Source organism: Pristis pectinata, chromosome 7 (genome assembly GCF_009764475.1).
Source record: "Pristis pectinata isolate sPriPec2 chromosome 7, sPriPec2.1.pri, whole genome shotgun sequence".
Taxonomy (NCBI): domain Eukaryota; kingdom Metazoa; phylum Chordata; class Chondrichthyes; order Rhinopristiformes; family Pristidae; genus Pristis; species Pristis pectinata.
In genome coordinates this window covers 39,908,987-39,926,759 of record NC_067411.1, presented here as the reverse complement: position 1 = coordinate 39,926,759, position 17,773 = coordinate 39,908,987, and the positions used below count along the sequence as shown (strand labels likewise).

At 39.2% G+C, this 17,773-nt stretch overlaps 1 protein-coding gene across 1 annotated transcript in view; it reads right to left on the bottom strand.

Moving 5' to 3' along the window:
* Positions 1 to 15,634, bottom strand: part of smc5 (structural maintenance of chromosomes 5) — a 56,159-nt gene extending 40,525 nt beyond the window's left edge. Inside the window, 4 exon segments of the mRNA XM_052019211.1 lie at positions 1,062 to 1,224; positions 1,900 to 1,952; positions 3,985 to 4,126; positions 15,387 to 15,634. Of these exon segments, the coding sequence (XP_051875171.1) occupies positions 1,062 to 1,224; positions 1,900 to 1,952; positions 3,985 to 4,126; positions 15,387 to 15,538 (510 nt within the window). The 5' untranslated portion in view covers positions 15,539 to 15,634.
* Positions 15,635 to 17,773: the final 2,139 nt, after the last annotated feature.

Below are 17,773 nucleotides of genomic sequence, written 5' to 3'. Positions count from 1 at the left end.
TCCACGAGAAATTGAGCAGCCAGGCTTGTTCAGTATTTGCGTAAATGAGATCATACCAATGTTTCATACTTGAAAGTGATGTTAACTATTGGTTAATAATCTCTTTCTATTATCTTTTAACTTTTGGACCAATACAATAGAGATTTCTAAGTTCTTAATTGATGCCAAGTAATGCTTATGTTAATTCAGAATATTATTGATCCAAAAAACCCAGTTATTAATACAACATAGGTGTAATTTTGGAAACAAAATCAACTGTCACACCATAGACATTGGTTTGTTTCAAAGGGTTAAAATAGCATTAATAATGTTCAGCAAATTGTAACAAAGAACATTAGAAATAGAAGCAGTAATAGGCAGTATGGGCAATCAACCCTGTTCCTCAGCTAAAAAAGTATATGGCATAATTTGGCCCAAAGGAGATTCACCAGGCTAATTCCTAAGATGAAAGGGTTGTCCTATCAAGAGAGACTACAATGTTTGCATTCCTTGGAGTTTAGAAGAATGAGGGGTGACCTTATTCAAATATACAAGACCCTAAGGGGACTTGACAGGGTAAGTGTTGCCATGTTGGTGACATAGCTGCAAAATAAGGGGCCAGTCATTTAAAACAGAGAAGCACAGAAATTTCTTCTCTCAGAGGGTACTGAATCTTTGTAACTCTCTGCCCCCAAGGGCAGTGGAGGCCAGATCATTAGATATATTTAAGGTGGAGGTTGATAGTTATTTGAGATATTGACAAATTGAGGGTTATGGGGAACTGGAACAGAAGGGGAGTTGAGGCTAGCACAGATCAGCCATGATCATATTGAACGGCAGGGCAGAATTGAGGGACCTGGTGGCTTGTTTCTATTTTCTTCTTTTCTTGTGTTCCATCATACAAAATGACCACAGCTGATTAGGGACCTTGCCTGCATTCCCAACTGATTAACATAGCCCACGATTCCACTGGCATCTAAAAATTCATAAATCTGAGTCTTGAATATTCTCAATGACCAGGTATCCATAAGCCCTTTGTGTTTTTTTATATTATTTCCACATACCCTAGCACAAATACATACCTGAGGTAAAAACTGGCAGAGATTGCCCACTTGAATATTCAAAGCAGAGGTCTGTTCTTCAACCATTTTCTGGGTTGCATGTTCTCCATTTATTTGCCATACTGATTGGTTATTTGCAACAGAGATTTCTCGGCTAATTATAAGGTTTTTTGAACGCCTGTAACTACAAAGACCAATAATTTAAAATCCAAAAATTAAATTACATTGTCAGAAAATGCAGAGAATGGAATATTATATAACGCAGCAGCCTTTTGGTGGTAAATTACCCAATCCTCTTCATTCTGGATAGGAATGGTGATGATACTAAATATAGCCACAAGGAAGTCCTGCAATACCAAGAAGGTTCTACTCAAACAGAAAGCACTTCCCTTTGTTTTTAATTTCCATTCTATACCAGTCATAATTTTTCAACTAACTTGCCTACTTTCATGACTGCAGCTAAGTACATTTCTTTTGGATACACATCTGAAAGCTTTTAAAATTTGCAAGGTACTAACTGATAGTTGTTGCTTTTGATTTATAAATAAAGATAATTAACATCAATACAAATGAATACCGAACTGAGGGTCCTCTCTGGAAACATGAATGACTGTCTTTAAAACTATTTTTTGCTTGTTGCGATACCTGATTACTCTCTGACGAGTTTGCTGGATGTACATGGGCTGTAATACCAGCCTTGGCACAGTAGTAGCTCTGGTCAGGATTTGGGAATTAGGGCTGATTAGCTATAACTCTCTGTGCACAATAAGCTGATAGGACATGTACTACTAAGACAACAGTGTCATCACTGGATTTTACAAAACAAATTTACACAGGCATTTCATTAGGTTATACTTACAGTTCAAGTTCAATACATCCTTTGCTATATCCTCGTTTCACATAAAGACCAACCTATATAAAAAGTAGATGATTTTAATACAGTCCTTACAAATTATGTGAGAAAATAAACTCAAAAGTATATCTCAATACAATCCTTTTTTTTTAAAATTACAGGCCTGAGTGACAAGACTACAATATGATAACTGTGGAGTAGTGAAAGTTGACCCTTCAAAAGGAGAGGCAATGGATTATAGATCAAATGTGCAAGGACCAAATCATTTTAATAATCCCTTCCAATCCTCAAAAAAATTGATAGAGACAAGAATCATCTATTCATTTCAATTATTCACATTGAACCCAATACGTTGATAAGATAGAATGGAATGAATTTAATGATCAATCTTTTGTCAAAATAATAAATAGTAACTTGCCATTTCACAATCCCTATTGGGGCTATACAGCAGAGATCAAAAACATACACAGGGATAAGCCACATCCAGAGCAAATTCTCATTTATCCATTTAAAATAACAGAAATGAACAGAGATTGGAAAAGCAAAGTATTTTACTATATAAACTGTTAGGAAAGCTATGGAGCTTTTAAGCAGCCATAGTGTAACAGTTAAGTGTTCTTAAACTTGCTTTTCTTCCTTTGAACATTTAAACCAAGATACTTTGAGGCAAAGGAAAAACACCAGAATTTCAATATTAAGAGTTCAGAAGCCAGTCTCACCACAAGAGGGGCATCATTGTATAGTGATGTGGTGGTTATTTAGGTCTGTGCCAATTTGGTAAAAGGATAGAAAGGGTCTGGAGAGGGTGCAAAAAAGATTTACAAGATGACACCAGAACTACGAGGTTATATCCTTCAGGAAACAATGAACAGGCTGGATCTCTTAAAAAGCTGAGGAATGATCTGACAGTTTTTGATGCATGCACTGAAACTTAAAACTGGCAGAGGCCCAAAGATGAGTGTCAAAAATAGACAATGCTGATGAATACTGGGGCTTAACAATGTAACAACATACATACTATCATCGTGTAGAGCACTGGAGCTTAGATTTAAGGCAAATATGATCGCTTAATAAAATTTATATAGGATTATCAAAAGAAACAAACTCCACAAATTATACCACAAATATTACACAAACCCACATCCACCAACCAAACATTCAAATCATCTTTCCACATTGAAGTTGCTTAAATATATGTATAACTGATTCTGTTGAATTCAAAGATGTAAATGGCAACACAAACCAAATTATCATCTCCCAGTAGTTATAACATATAAAGCTGGATTTTGCATTTAGTGCACCTTGCCTAGACACATTAAGTAGGCTTCTGCACTACAATTTCCTATATGTATAGATACACAATTTGCTGTTTTTAAGCATGTTAAAAATATGCCTGTGTCACATAACCAAAGAACTACAAGATATTTGGCAGATAAATGTAAATCTTCAAGGTCAAAAGAGGATTAAGAAATAATCTTAGTTTATGTTATCAAGTACACAGCATTAAATTATCATCTTTTGTTTAGTATTCTCTAACGGCAGTACTGCATTTTCGTTACACTGTAAGCATTTTTCCCATGATGTTAATTGCTGACCAGCTTTTCAAAATGAATGCCTGCACATTAATTAATTGGTAGCTCTCCAGTTATTGTCTAATCTATACAACCAGATTTCCTTTGTTCAGGAAACATCAATCTAGAATCAATCCTAAGAATAAAGTGCAGCTCAAATAACCATTTATCTGTTCAGTACAACTGAGGAAAAATGAAGGAATCAAAAGTTGTAACAAAAGAATTGCTGAAGACAGCTAATTGAGCAAAAGGCAAGCAATAAAATCCCTCCAACAAAATACCCTCCATATATGCCACTATTCGCAAACTACCAAATACCAAAAACTAACAAAATCTTTCAATCTATTTTGGTGCTATTTTTATTCCTCATTCACGCCACTTAAAGATAGCAATGTAACAAAATGACAAAAGATACACAATTTCAGAGTTAACTTGCAAGTTAATTGTCCCATCATCCAATTAACCAAAAAGAAACCTGCAAAATGCTGCAAAATATTAATCACACATTATTGGCACCCACCTTGTCCCCTCTCCCGATAAAGGAGGTTTTTCCTGCCAGGCCCAGGCAAATTGCACACACTATGCTGGACTTTCCAGTGCCATTTGCACCCACTATCATGTTCAAATTGGCCCCAGGGAGGATCTCACAGGAATCATAAGTTCTGAAAAGCATAATGTTGAATAAATTTAAACAAAATTTTACATCACTTTATAATAAACACAAGAAATACGTAGTATAGATACTGTATAACACAAAGCTTTAATCAATCAACATTGCTTCAACTTCATTGGTGGTAACTGCCAAAATAGGAAGGTCAACACTCATTCCCTCTGGATTTAACACACATGCAAGGCACAAATCCCAAATAGAAAAAAATGTTCTTGCCATTTCTATAGTTTATGCAGAATCCATCTCTAATTAATCCACCCCATTATGAAGCAGGCAATCTTGATTTTCCTTTCTTCCTGTTAAAATAAAGCCTAGTAGAATACCATTTATGTGATACAATTGAGAAATCCCATTGCTAATGTAAAACACAAGAATAAAATTTACCTAGTTTAACTTCAATCAGATTTGAAATTTGATGTTGGTGAACTGTGCAAATTTTGCTTTTCTCAACTTTTATTCCTTCCCAAACACTTTGGCACTTCATGGTCATATATCTAGCCTCTCAACAGTTTCTCATAATGCCATTAAATTATGTTAATACATTTTCATACAACCATTAGGAAGATGCTCAACTTCTCCCCAGTAATAGTCATAATTTCCAAACAAATTAAAAATTGAAATTTAACTACAGCTAGCAAAGGAACCTGTATTCCTTGGAGTTTAGAAAATTGAGGGGTGACCTTATTCAAACATACAAAGTGCTAAGAGGGCTTGAGAATAGATATTGAGATGTTTTCACGAGTGGGAGAGTCACGAACAAGAGGACACAATTGCAAGATAAGTGGCCAGTCATTTAAAGCCGAAGTGCATAGCAAACCCTTCTCTGTGGGTAGTGAACTCTGGAATTTTCTGCCCAAGGGTTCAATTTACAGAATTTACTAATTTACTAAAAGTAGCTTACTTTTGATGTTTAATTTATTCAAGTCAAATTACTTGTCTTTACTCAGTCACCATGGTTACTTTTTTATTCATTTACATGACGGGAGTCCTACTACCCAAGTCGGTAATTAATGGCCACCCAAACGGCAAAGATGGATGTGAGCCACCAACTTGAACTCCTGTAGTCTGAGGTGAAGGAACAATGGTAATGGACAGGGAGTTTCAACATTTTGACCCAGCAATAATGAAAGAACGATGATATATTTTCAAAATTGGTGTGTGAATTGGAAGTTTCTTCATTCCTGTGCATCTGCCTCTATTCTCTGCATCTTCATGCATGTCTAACCATTTTCCATTTCCAATGAGTATTTCCAACACTTTGTGTTTAACTCATTCCTTGCTTTGTGCATTCTTTCATCTTTAAATTTTTACTGTTTCTCACTAATACGAATAGGACAGAGTTTAGTAATAGCTGCATGTTGACCCATCCTCAGTGGCATTCGGAGCTGTAAAGAGAATATATAGAGGCTTCAAGGGGATACAGGCAGGCTAAATGAATGGAGAAGTACATTGCTGTTGCAATATGTGTAAAACGTGAGGTCATCCGCTTTAATAGAAAAAATACTAACAGATAGCATTTTTCAAATGGCGAGAGATTGAACGGTACAGAGGTAGCAACAAGTCCTTATATGTGAATACTGAAAGTTAACATGCAGGTACATTAAGCATTTAGGAAGGCAAAAGGTATGTTGACTTTTATTGCAAGAGGATTTGAGCACAAGGGTGGAGATGTTATCCTCCAATTATATAGGGCCATGTGGAAAGTACATTTGAAATACTGTCTACAGGTCTGGTCTTCCTATCCAAGTAAGATTTTACATGCCAGAGAGAGAGTATAGCTAAAGTTCAACAGACTGATTCCTTGAATCTTATGGTTGATCTTATGAAAACAGACTAAGCAAATTGGTCCTGATCTCACTTGTGTTTGAAAGATGCAGTGTCATTGAAATACACAAAATCCTACCCTTGATAAAGTGGAAGCAGAGTAGCTGCTTCCTGTCTAAAGTGTGTAGAAGTAGGGATCACAGTCTCAGATTAAAGGGTTGGTCATTCAGGACTGAGTTGAGAAGAAATATCCTGAGCCAGAAAGTAATGAATCTTTGGAATTCTCTACCCAAGAAATGGTGAAGAGTTAGTTGCTCACTATATTCAAAACAGAGATCAATAGACTGAATAGATATTAAGAGAATCAAGGAACATGGGGTTACTGTAAACACCGAGGTAAAAGATCAGGCATGATCTTACCAAATGATGGAGCAAGCCAGAGTGGCCAAATGGTCTACGGTTGCTTCCATTTCTTTTGTTTTTACGTTACCCTGAAACAAGCCGTTTTGATTTTGCCCAAATCAATCTTCGGTTCCACTGCCTTAATTTTCTCTGCTAACTTCTACATTTGGTCTTATCTGAACTCCAAGTCATTGCTGACTCATTTATTGAAGTATACAAGAGAATGAACCAGACATTTAACATGAGTAAAACATCGACCCTCCACCAATCTGCCCCTACTATACAACAACAGCCTCCAACAGTAAAGGTCCATGATGAGACTCTGGAAACTATGGATGGCTTTTCACATCTCTGGAGCCACCTCTTGCTGATGATAAAATTCACCACCTTCTTCAGTGCCTTTGGGCATTTGAGGAATAAACTGAAGATCAACTGCTACCTAGTAAGCCATGACCTTTGTACCAGGAAGTAAGCATCCCAGTACAACACTCATGCCTGCTAAGCAGCAATGAACCCTATGCATCTCAGATATGGACCAGCTAAAGCAGGCATTTCAAAGCACTGAAGAGATACCATCAATGCTCTCTCTGCAAAATCCTTCACATCCACTGACAATATAAGCAAAACAATGTTAGTACCTTCTCCCCAGCCAACATCATCAGCATTAAGGCTGTAATTACATTCACCAAGCTCTGATAGGCAGACCATATTGTTTCCATACCCATAACATGAAAAAGAAGAGCCTATTCAAGTTCTACCACAGCAGGGGATTAGCACAGAGAGAAAAGATTCAAATATGCTCTCAAAGTGCCCTTAAGAAAGTGCACTTCCCCATCAGCATGTGGGAATCCCTAGCCCATGGATATTCAAAATGAAGGAAAAGCATTTGGGATGATATTGAGAACTTCAAGTCCACTTGTTAGGAGGCCAACACAATAAAGCAGGAGGAGGGCAATGCCTCCCAAATTACCTACACACCTGTTCATGCACCTCCTGCCCCATCTTGGCAGAGTCTGCAGGTCCCAGAATGGCCTTATTAACCACATCAAAACCCACAGTACTGAAGTGAGAGCAAGTCATCTTTGATCATGAGGGACCACATAAGAAACAAGTGTACAAATGTATGCATAACTTGGTCTTCAATCATCTTGGACATCCTTGCCATTGGATCAAGACTTCATTCTATCAAAACTTTGTTGTGGCTGGAGTGCAATGGATATCCCATGCTTTGTCCAGGCATCCTCCGTTCTTCACTTTAGTGGAATTAATTCATCATCAACCCCAAGGGATTGCCCAAGAAGAGTTGGATCGCTTTTGTGGAAGCCTCACTGATGAAACATTAAACTTGACAGTGTGCAACTGTCAAAAGAAACCAGTTGGACTTGTATCAAATTCTGGCAGTTTTAAATTAGTTTGCATTCAATGGATTGTGAAATGCAGTCACTGTTGTCTATGTAAATAGAGGAGCAATATTGTGGGGTCAGAATAAAGTTAGCTCTTTGCAAGAGCTGTAAAGTAATTAGAATATTAAAGTCACACCTATCCTTAAAATAACATCCTCAATGGTGACAACACTTATTAACAAATTAATTGGCTGCCAAATTTCCTGAAGAAGTGAAAGTCAACTTTTGTTTACCAGTGAAACAGCTTGGGGTGCTTAATAATAAAGGTGCTACATAACAGCAAGTCACCATTGCTGCTCTTATTGGATGGTGATTTATCCTAAATTATTTTAAATATTTAAAAATTAGATTTTAAGAAAATGACCTCCACTTACAGGTGAAGGCAATGAAAAAGGGAAGAAGCAAGTTAATGCATGCAATGAAGATCTGAACATTAACAAAGCCATTTGTCTATATTTTTTCCATAAAAATTAAACTGTAGAAGATAACCCACAAACAGTTGTAAAAAACCTGAATTGTTAATTAAGTTTGATTATTTACTTCAAGCTAATCAGGGCCCCAATGGTAAGGATAGCTATGCCACCTACTGGTTATTTTTGAAACATCAGAACTTCTATATCACCAATTGGTCAATAACCGAAACATCAGAACTCCAATATCACTGTAATAAAAACCATTTCCAGCACAGAAGGCTATTCAATCCAACAGTCAACACAAATATTTATTTTCCAAAGAAGGATCTCCCCCCGTCCCCCATTTCATCTATGTCATCAACGTCCCTCCATCCTTTCTTTTTCATGTACACATTGATGCTATTCATCTGAAGTACTTCCTTCGGTACTAAGTACCATATTCTCAGCAAACCCCTGGAAAATAATTCTTTTTGTCCCGAATGCCTTAATGGATATGAAATTGTAGAAAATTTATGGCACAGACACATCCCATCATATCTGTGTCAGTCAAAAAGAGTCACCCCAACCCAGCACCCATTCCATACTCTGTAGGTCATGGCTCTTTAAGTACATACCCAAGTACTTATTAAATATAATGATGTTTTCTGCTTTGATTAGCCTTTTGGGCTGTGAGTTCCAAATACTTATGGAAAAGAAATCTTCAACTTCCTACTAATCCTACCACTTTTAATCTATGGCCCTGTTTTTTGACCCCCCTATGAGGGAAGTAGGACCCTTCCTGTTTAGTACCCTCATAATTTTATACACCCGATTAAGTTTTCCCTCAGACACTTTTATTTCAAAAATAACAAGCTCAGCTTAACCTCAGCATGGACGAGTTGTGCCAAATGGCCAGTTTCCATGATGAACGGTTCTATCTAATTGTTTCTCATACATAAAATTTTCCAGTCCTCACAACAATTAACTTTCTCGAGATTCCCTCCAATGAAGCCACACCTTTCCAATAAATTAATAACCGGTACTCTACCTATGTTCTAACATAACCTTCCTGCTGTTATATTCTATGCTTTGAATAATAAATGCCTTTTTACACATCTATTGATCTGTCCTGCGACCTTTTGGGATCTGTAGAGATACACTGCAAGGTCACTCTGTTCCCCCACACCGCTCAGCATCCTCCCGTTAATTGTGCATCTACTTGCTTTATTTCATCTACCCAAATGCATACGTCTGAATTGAATTCCATTTCCCACTTTTTTGCCTAACTGACCAGACCAAATACATCTTCCTGCAATCTAAAGCTTTCTTCCTTTGTCAACCACATGGCCATTTTTTGCAAGTCTCTTTATCATGACCCTACATTTGTCTGAATCATTAATAGGCAGACTACAAAAGGCAAGGACCAAGCACTAAGCCTTTTGGAGCCCCACTAATAACAGTTTTCCAACTACAAAAGCACCTATCAACCCCCCTTTTGCTACCTTCCACTGAGCCAGTTCTGGATCCAATTAGCCACTCTATCTTGGGTCCTAGGGGCTTTTACTTTTTTGACTAGCCTACAATGTGAGATGTTATCAAAAGCCTTCCTAAAATTCATGTAAGACTATATCAGCCACACTTCCCTTATTAGCTCCCAAAGAAAGTTAATCAAGATAGTCAGACACAACTTTCCCTTAACAAATCCATGCTGCCTATCCTTGATTAATCTGTACCCTTCTAAATAAAGGTTTATGCAGTCCCTCGGGTTTAATTTCAACAACGTACTCAATGTTAAGATAACTCGTTTGTAATTACTTGATTTATTCCTTTTAAAACATCTGCACAACATGAGCAGTCTTCCAATTCTCTGACAGCACTCATGTAGTGAGGGCTTGATTGAAAAGTGGTCAGAGAAAATCTAAAAAGTAATGGATATGCAACACAAATTTGGCTCTAGCATTTTACAAATAATGAAAATCCAAATTGGCTGTACCTTTCACAAAAACTAATACCAGAGTAAATTGAGATCTAGCCTATGGTTAATGCAATAGGCTTGGGAGGAACAGGCGATATTGGACCCACCTTTCTCAAACTTTCCACTAATAAAGGGTTTCTTCGTGGCATGCAAGTGTCTGGTGCAGATTAACTGAATAAAATTAATCACAGTCATTGGTCAACAACAATAGGTTGCACTTACACAGTGCCTCATATTGGAACATCCCAAAGCACTTACAAGAGGGTTATCAAACAAAACTAAGACAAAATTTGGCACCAAATCACATAAGGAAGTAATAGGAAAAATGAACAAGAGCTTGATCAAAGAAGTAGGCTTTAAGCAGCACAAGGAAGGCAGAGCTAACAAGATGCACAGCTTAAAACAGGAGATTCAGTTTAGGTCTTGGCAGCTAGGCAGAGCATTTAAAATGCGAGTGCAATAGCATCCAGAATTGGAGAGCTAAAATCCAAAAGCAAGGCTGAAGGAGGTTGGGAAAATGGAAAGGTGGGATAAGGAACAGGGAAGAGCGTGAAAACAAGGATGAAATTCTTAAAACTGAAGGATGCCAAAGCAGGTGCAAATGTAGGCCAGCGAGGAAGATGTAACCAGTAGGCAGAGTTTTGAGTGATCCAAGATACAGCAGCAGAGTTCTAAAGGAGCACAAGCGTTGTGTGGACTTATGCCAGGGAGCATCAAAGCAATCATGTCAAGAAGTAACAAAATCATGGATTCAGGCAGGATTAGAGGCAGTATGGTACAAACCTGAGTATTTGAGATTTCCTACAATATTTCACTTTTGGACTTCAGAACACCAATTGATTGTGAAACCATTTAAGACATCATGAGAATGTGAAATGTACCACATGAATTTAAACCTGCTCTTTCCTCCTCCTGTTTTTTTTAGTTAAAACAAAGCTTTCTGAATTAGAATGCTCAAAATTAATAATGTTGTTAAATGAATACAATAGTTCAATATACCAGATCAAAATGATGAAACATGAACAGTTCCTCTCTCCACAGAAGCTACATATTTCCAGCATTTTATGATTTCCAGTATTTGCAATATTTTGTCTTTATTTTATTGTTTCCACAAAACAAATTCATTTTTAAAAGAAAATTATACAAGTAAGTAAATTTATTTTTACCAGGAACACACAGGGCACTGATCTTCAACTCAAAACACAATAAACAAAAGTCCCAAGTCAACTGCAGCAGGAGCCTAGGTTCAAGAGTCTGGAGGTGATGTTGCAGCTTTATAAAACTCTAGTTAGGCCACATCTGGAGTACTGCATTCATTTCTGGTAGGAAGGATGTTGAGGCTTTGGAGAGGGCGCAGAAGAGGTTTACCAGGAACTGCCTGGATTAGAGGGCATGTGCCATTAGGAGAGGTTGGACAAACTTGGGTTGTTTTCTCTGGAGCGGCAAAAGCTGAGGGGAGATCTAACAGAAGTTTATAAGATCATGAGGGGCATAGATAGACAGCCAGTATCTTTTTTCCAGGGTTGAAATATCTAATACCAGAGGGCATACATTTAAGGTGAGAAGGGGTATGTTCAAAGGAGATGTGTGGGACAAGTTTTTTTTAAGCATAGAGAGTTGTGGGTGCCTGGAATGGGTTGCTTGGGGTGGTGGTGGAGGTAAATGCAATAGAGGTGTTCAAGAGGCTCTTAGAGAGGCACATGAATGTGCAGGAAATGGTAGGATATGCACATTGTGTAGGCAGAAGGGATTAGTTTAGTTGGGCATTCGATTAACACGTTAGTGTAGCAGTCAGCATAATGCTATTACAGCGCCAGCAACCCAGGTTCAATTCTGCCGCTGTCTGTAAGGAATTTGTACATTCTCCCCATGACTGCGTGGGTTTCCTCTGGGTGCTCTGGTTTCTTCCCACATTCCAAAAAGACGTACAGGTTAGGAAGTTGTGGGCATGCTATGTTGGCGCTGGAATCGTGACAACACTTGCAGGCTGCCCCCAGCACATTCTCAGACTGTGTTGGTTATTAATGCAAAAAGATACATTTCACTGCGTGTTTCAATGTACATGTGACTAATAAATAAATATCATATTATTTATTATATTATTATTACTAATTTAGTTAATTCAGCATAACATTGTGGGCCGAAGGGTCTGTTCCTGCACTGTACTATGTTCTAGACAGAGCACACCAAAGTACTTAGGTGCAATAACTTTTTTTTAAAAAATAGCTCCAAAAACTTTGGCACCAAAACCTAGGCTGACACTGAATTGCTGTCTTTGGATGAAATATTAAATTCAGGTTCCATCTGCCCTCACAAGTGGATGCAAAATATGAATAACAGCAGGGGATGCCCAGGCTAAAATTTCTCTCTCTCAAGCAATATTTCTAAAAACCCATCACCTGGTCATTACACTGTCGGCATTTCCAGCTTGCAAATTGGTTGTCACGTCTCCTGTGATATAACCATGACCATATTTCCGATGTTTTTATTTGGCCAAAGGTGCTTTGGATTTCCTCGTGAGCATTATATAAATACATTAATTTTAAGAATTGCATTGGGCTGCAATAAGCTCATTGTCTAAACCACTGCTGTTGGAAAATAGAACAAATATGTATTTCATGTGAACTTGCACTATTTTCAATAATGTAATTAACCTTAAGTAGCAATTGCTTAGCTTAAAAACAGATGACAGGAAATAGACAGCAGGCACTTCAGTGTCAGGAAGACCGCTTAATGTTTGAATGGGATCCTTCTACAGCTTGCAATAATGAGTTCAACCTGAACTGTTAAATGTTTTGCCATTTATATGCTGATAAAAATGCTGTGCACTTCCTGCACTATTTTTACTTTCGATTTCTACCATTCAGTCTCCTCCATATGGGACATCATTTGTGTCATAGTTCCATTCTGCAACTTAAAGCTCCAATCAGTTGTCTAACCAACAGTTAGTGCTTTCCTCTTGTTTTGATGGTCCAGTCTCTTTGAGAGCAAAACGTTTCTTAAAACAAACCATCTGGTAGTGGAACTTGAGAATTAATTCAAGCCTATGGCTGGGTAATCTGATATTCAATTTGGGCATACTCCAGGGTCCTGATGAAAGTTAATTTGCTTGTCTCCCTTAGTAATGGATCCTGGATAGGTCGACCTGTCAGCTGTTTGTTCAGAACTTGCAGAATAATAGGTCTCTGATTCCACTGCCAGATGCTGAGACAGGTAGCAAACTCATAGGCATCATTCACTCTCTTTTTAACCTTTGCACCCTATACAAACTTAGTAAGGTGCGACTTGTATCAGGCCGATCACCCTGCATTTGTTAATCTACATCAACTCCGAGTTAAGCAAAGCTTTGACTTATTCTCATCTGTAAGTAAAATCCCTCCACCAGCATCATGACCCCCTACATAGACCTATCATCTCTTTAATCTTCTCCAGACCTCAGTCCTTCCATCCCTTTTTTATCCTTTAAGTTATTCTTTAAAACCTACTTCCTACCAACCTTTTGGTCATAGAACCATAGAAAACCTACAGCACAATTCAGGCCCTTCGGCCCACAAAGCTGTGCCGAACATGTCCCTACCTTAGGGATCCATAGCCCTCTATTTTTCTCAGCTCTATGTACCTATCCAACAGTCTCTTAAAAGACCCTATTGTATCCGCCTCCACCACCGTTGCCGGTAGCCCATTCCACCCACTCACCACTCTCTGAGTAAAAAAACTTACCCCTGACATCTCCTCTATACCTACTCCCCAGCACCTTAAACCTGTGTCCTCTTGTGGCAACCATTTCAGCCCTGGGAAAAAGCCTCTGACTATCTACCCGATCAATGCCTCTCACCATCTTATATACCTCTATCAGGTCCCCCCCCTCATCCTCTATTGCTCCAAGGAGAAAAGGCTGAGTTCCCTCAACCTGCTTTCATAAGGCACGCTCCGCAATCCAGGCAGCATCCTTGTAAATCTCCTCTGCACCCTTTCTATGGCTTCCACATCTGCTAATATCCTAAAATCTGCTAATGTGTGCCAGTATCAAATATATGTTCTAAAATGTTCCTGTGAAGCCTCTTTGGAGTATCTTACTATGTTTAAGACAGTTTCAATACAGGTTATTGTTATAATTTTGAACCATGTTTTATGGAGCTGGGATTATTCCCATAACAGCCACAGACAGCAAGTAAATGCAATTTTATAGTATCTTTAAATTGGGTAAAGCAATATAGAAGATTATTTGTAATTCAAAGTGTGTATTCGGGCAATAGGAAGTTGTTAACCACTCAAGTGGGTATTATTTGGGACAATAACGCAATGTCATCTGTGTACTACTAAGGAGCATAATACCATTAAAACCACTTACTTTCAGATGGGTATTAGTTTATTATTGTCATTTGTACCGAGATACAGTGAAAAGTTTTTGTTTGTCTGCCATCCAGACAGATCATTCCATACGTAAGTACATCAAGGTAATAAATTAATAACACACAAGATAATAAATAAATTAATTACACATGAAAAGCTGGAGGGTCTCAGTGGATCAAGCAACATCTATGAAGGGAAATGGAGAGTGGACGTTTCGGATCAAGACCTTTCATCTGGACCATACAAGAGACTACAGATGCTGGAATCTGGAGCAACATACAAAAAAGTGGAGAAACTGAGTGGGTCAGGCAGCATCCATAGAGGGAAATGGAGCCTTTTTGTATGTTGTTCCAGATTCCAGCATCTGCAGTCTCTAATAAATGTAATGAGTGGATCTGCAGATTAAAGCCAGCAAAAGAATCGGCACGCTCGAGCAGACATTAAGATAAGTCAATGTCTACCTTATCAGTTGGAACTAAAAGTTCACGTGGCACTTTTAACTTAGAAGTGCCGGCCCAATATTTATTTCTGAACCAATATTTTGGTCACTAACACATTACTATTGGTGGGATCGCGCTATGCCCACTGGCAGTTGCTCTGCCTACAGCAGGGACTACACTTCAAAAGCACCTGCAATGGCTGCAGAGCACTTTTGCCAGCTCCGACTGAACATTAACTCTGCATAGAAGTACACGTGTTCCCTTATGGATATTCGGGACCAACTCCTGACTTCCAAAGGGAACAATAAGGAAAGATGCCTTGCCGTTATTTGTGCAGCACAGGAGCCTTCTCCCACTCGTCTTCCTCTCACTCTACCATCAAGTCCTTCTGTCCGCTCCCACCCCCCCTTTCTGTCTACCAGCTGCCGAGAGTGCATTAGTGACAGCGCTTCACCAACAGGAAGGCGCAGGTAAAGCAGGGATCCTGCTCACTAACACAGGCCATAGCCTGGCGCTCACTCACAGGAAATGCTCCATCTTGATCCGGACGATGGCTCCCTCCACGAACTGGCTGCCCGTCCTATCAGCCTCCTGCGAAAGCTGCCTGGAGCCACCCGACACCCTCTTGCTTCTAGCATCCCTCTGGCTCGACAGCTTGCGCTTCGGCGCCGCCATCTTCGCGGTCGCCAAGCTCCCGCCTTCGCGCGCAAACGCCGAGCGACGTCATCGCGTCGTCCAGGATCGGGGGGAGCGCGCACGTCACTGAGCCACTCTGATGAGATGGACCTCGGTACAACACAGGGCTGTCGGTTTCATAGGCAGGAATAGCCCAGCTCGGCTTATTGTCAGCAAATTACAGGAATGGCCCAGCTCGGCTTATTGTCAGCAAATTACAGGAATGGCCCAGCTTGGTTTATTGTCAGCAAATTACAGGAATGGCACACCTCAGTTTATTGTCAGCAAATTATTAGCAATAACCCACTCAGCCTGGATGAGGAAAGTTTTCTTAAACTTTGGTTCTGAAGGTGAGGGCAGAATCCAAGTTTGCCAATGAAATAGATGGAAGGGTAAATTGTGATGAGGATTTAGCCTTACTGATTACATTTTTTGTACTGTTTTGTGTAATTTTAATGATTTATATTCTTGAATTTCTACTGTTCTGAAGTTTTCACTATTTTGAAATTAGCCTCTTTTATCCCTTTTAGACCCAAAGTGGATAATCTTGTATTTGTCTATCTTTAAATCCATCTGCTCACAGTTTAGTCCCTCTGCTTAATCTATAAGTGCTGTATGTTCTTGTTACCTTAATGCTCCTCTTACAGTGCTGCCTATCTTGGTGTTATTAGTAGTCTTGGCATTCTATCCATCATCACCTAAGTCCAACACAGATACCAAAGGCACAAAATTAGTCATGGTTCTAAGGGGGCATTAGTGAGACTAGCAGATTGATGATACTGAGGGAGCCTAGTACTGTCAGAGGGCCAGGGTTGAGGGAGTGCTGTGTTGTTTGATTGGCTCTTCTGAGGGAGGACCACACTATCAGCAGGTTTTACTAAGGAAGGGCTGCACTGTCAGAGTACAAATAATGGTGTTCTGCATTGTACCTGAGGAGTAATACTAAGAGAGTTCTGCATTGTGCCCTAGGGTGAGTGCTGCATCATCAGAAGGTGATTACTGAGGAGGACCTATGTTGTTGGAGGTGCAATGACTGAGGGCAAGTTGTATTGTTAAAGCATTGCAGTTTAGAGGGCCAGTACTGAGGGAGTGCTGCATTCTGCCCAAAGGCCAAGGGAGAAAGAGACTGCACTATGGGAAGGACAGTACAGATAGAGTGCATCTCCCCACATTCTTGGAGAGACAGGTGTAGTTCTGTTTTTGGTTATTAGTACTAAAGGAGAGAGCACTCCCAAAGAAATGGCTCTCCCTCAAAGCTACTGGCACTGCTGCTGTACTGGAGTAGCAGTGAATAGTTCAATGTCAAAGTTCTGTACTCCCTGGGAAACAGAACTCGTCTAGATGTAAAAGGAGTATGGGAAAGGGTTCCTGTGAATTAAGATGGACTGCAAGGACTCACATAGCTACCAAGACAACATCTCCTCCCACGCTGCTTTCTAATTTCTCCTTTCTCTCTGCCTGTGTTGCATCCATTCTGACAATGTCACCTACCGCACCAGTGCTTCCGAGCGGGCTTCCTTCTTCCTCAGTTGTGTCCGTTCCATTTCCCAGACTTCTGCTTTCACTCCCACTCTCTTAGAACAATGATGAGGAAGGGTTATCTTTAGTTTAACTTTCCAGCTTGTCTGCCGATTCCATGGATCTGTCTCTCTTCACAGATGCTGCCCGTCTTGCTGAGTATTTGAAGCATTTTTCTGATTTTATTAAGGAATGGAATTGTAGGGTGGGAAGAGGCACATTTGCAGCTTCATTGACCCGGAGAGGTTGAGTGGAATAAGCATTTCAGAATTCCAGCCTCCAACAAGGCATACGACAGGGTTATATAAATGCATCCAAATTGTGGCAGCCTTTTCCTGGGGTTTGGAGATGATAAGGTCCAGTGGAATAATATGGGATACTCCTAAAGCATATATCCGTGGTCAAATTATTTCATATTCCACTGGATTGAAAAAACAAACTAATAACGAAATACGTATATTGGCTGACAGGATTAAAGAAATCGATAAAAAATATTCTGATACTCCTAATCTGGAGCTTTTTAAAAAGAGAACAGAACTCCAACTACAACATAGTTTATTATTAACATTTTGAATTGAAAATCTACTACTTAAAAACAAAAGTCAATTTTATATACATGGTGACAAATCTGGTAAATTATTGGCCAACCAATTGAAAGCTACTTTACCTAAACGTCAGATTAATAAAATTCGTAAAGCAGATGGTACCTACATGATA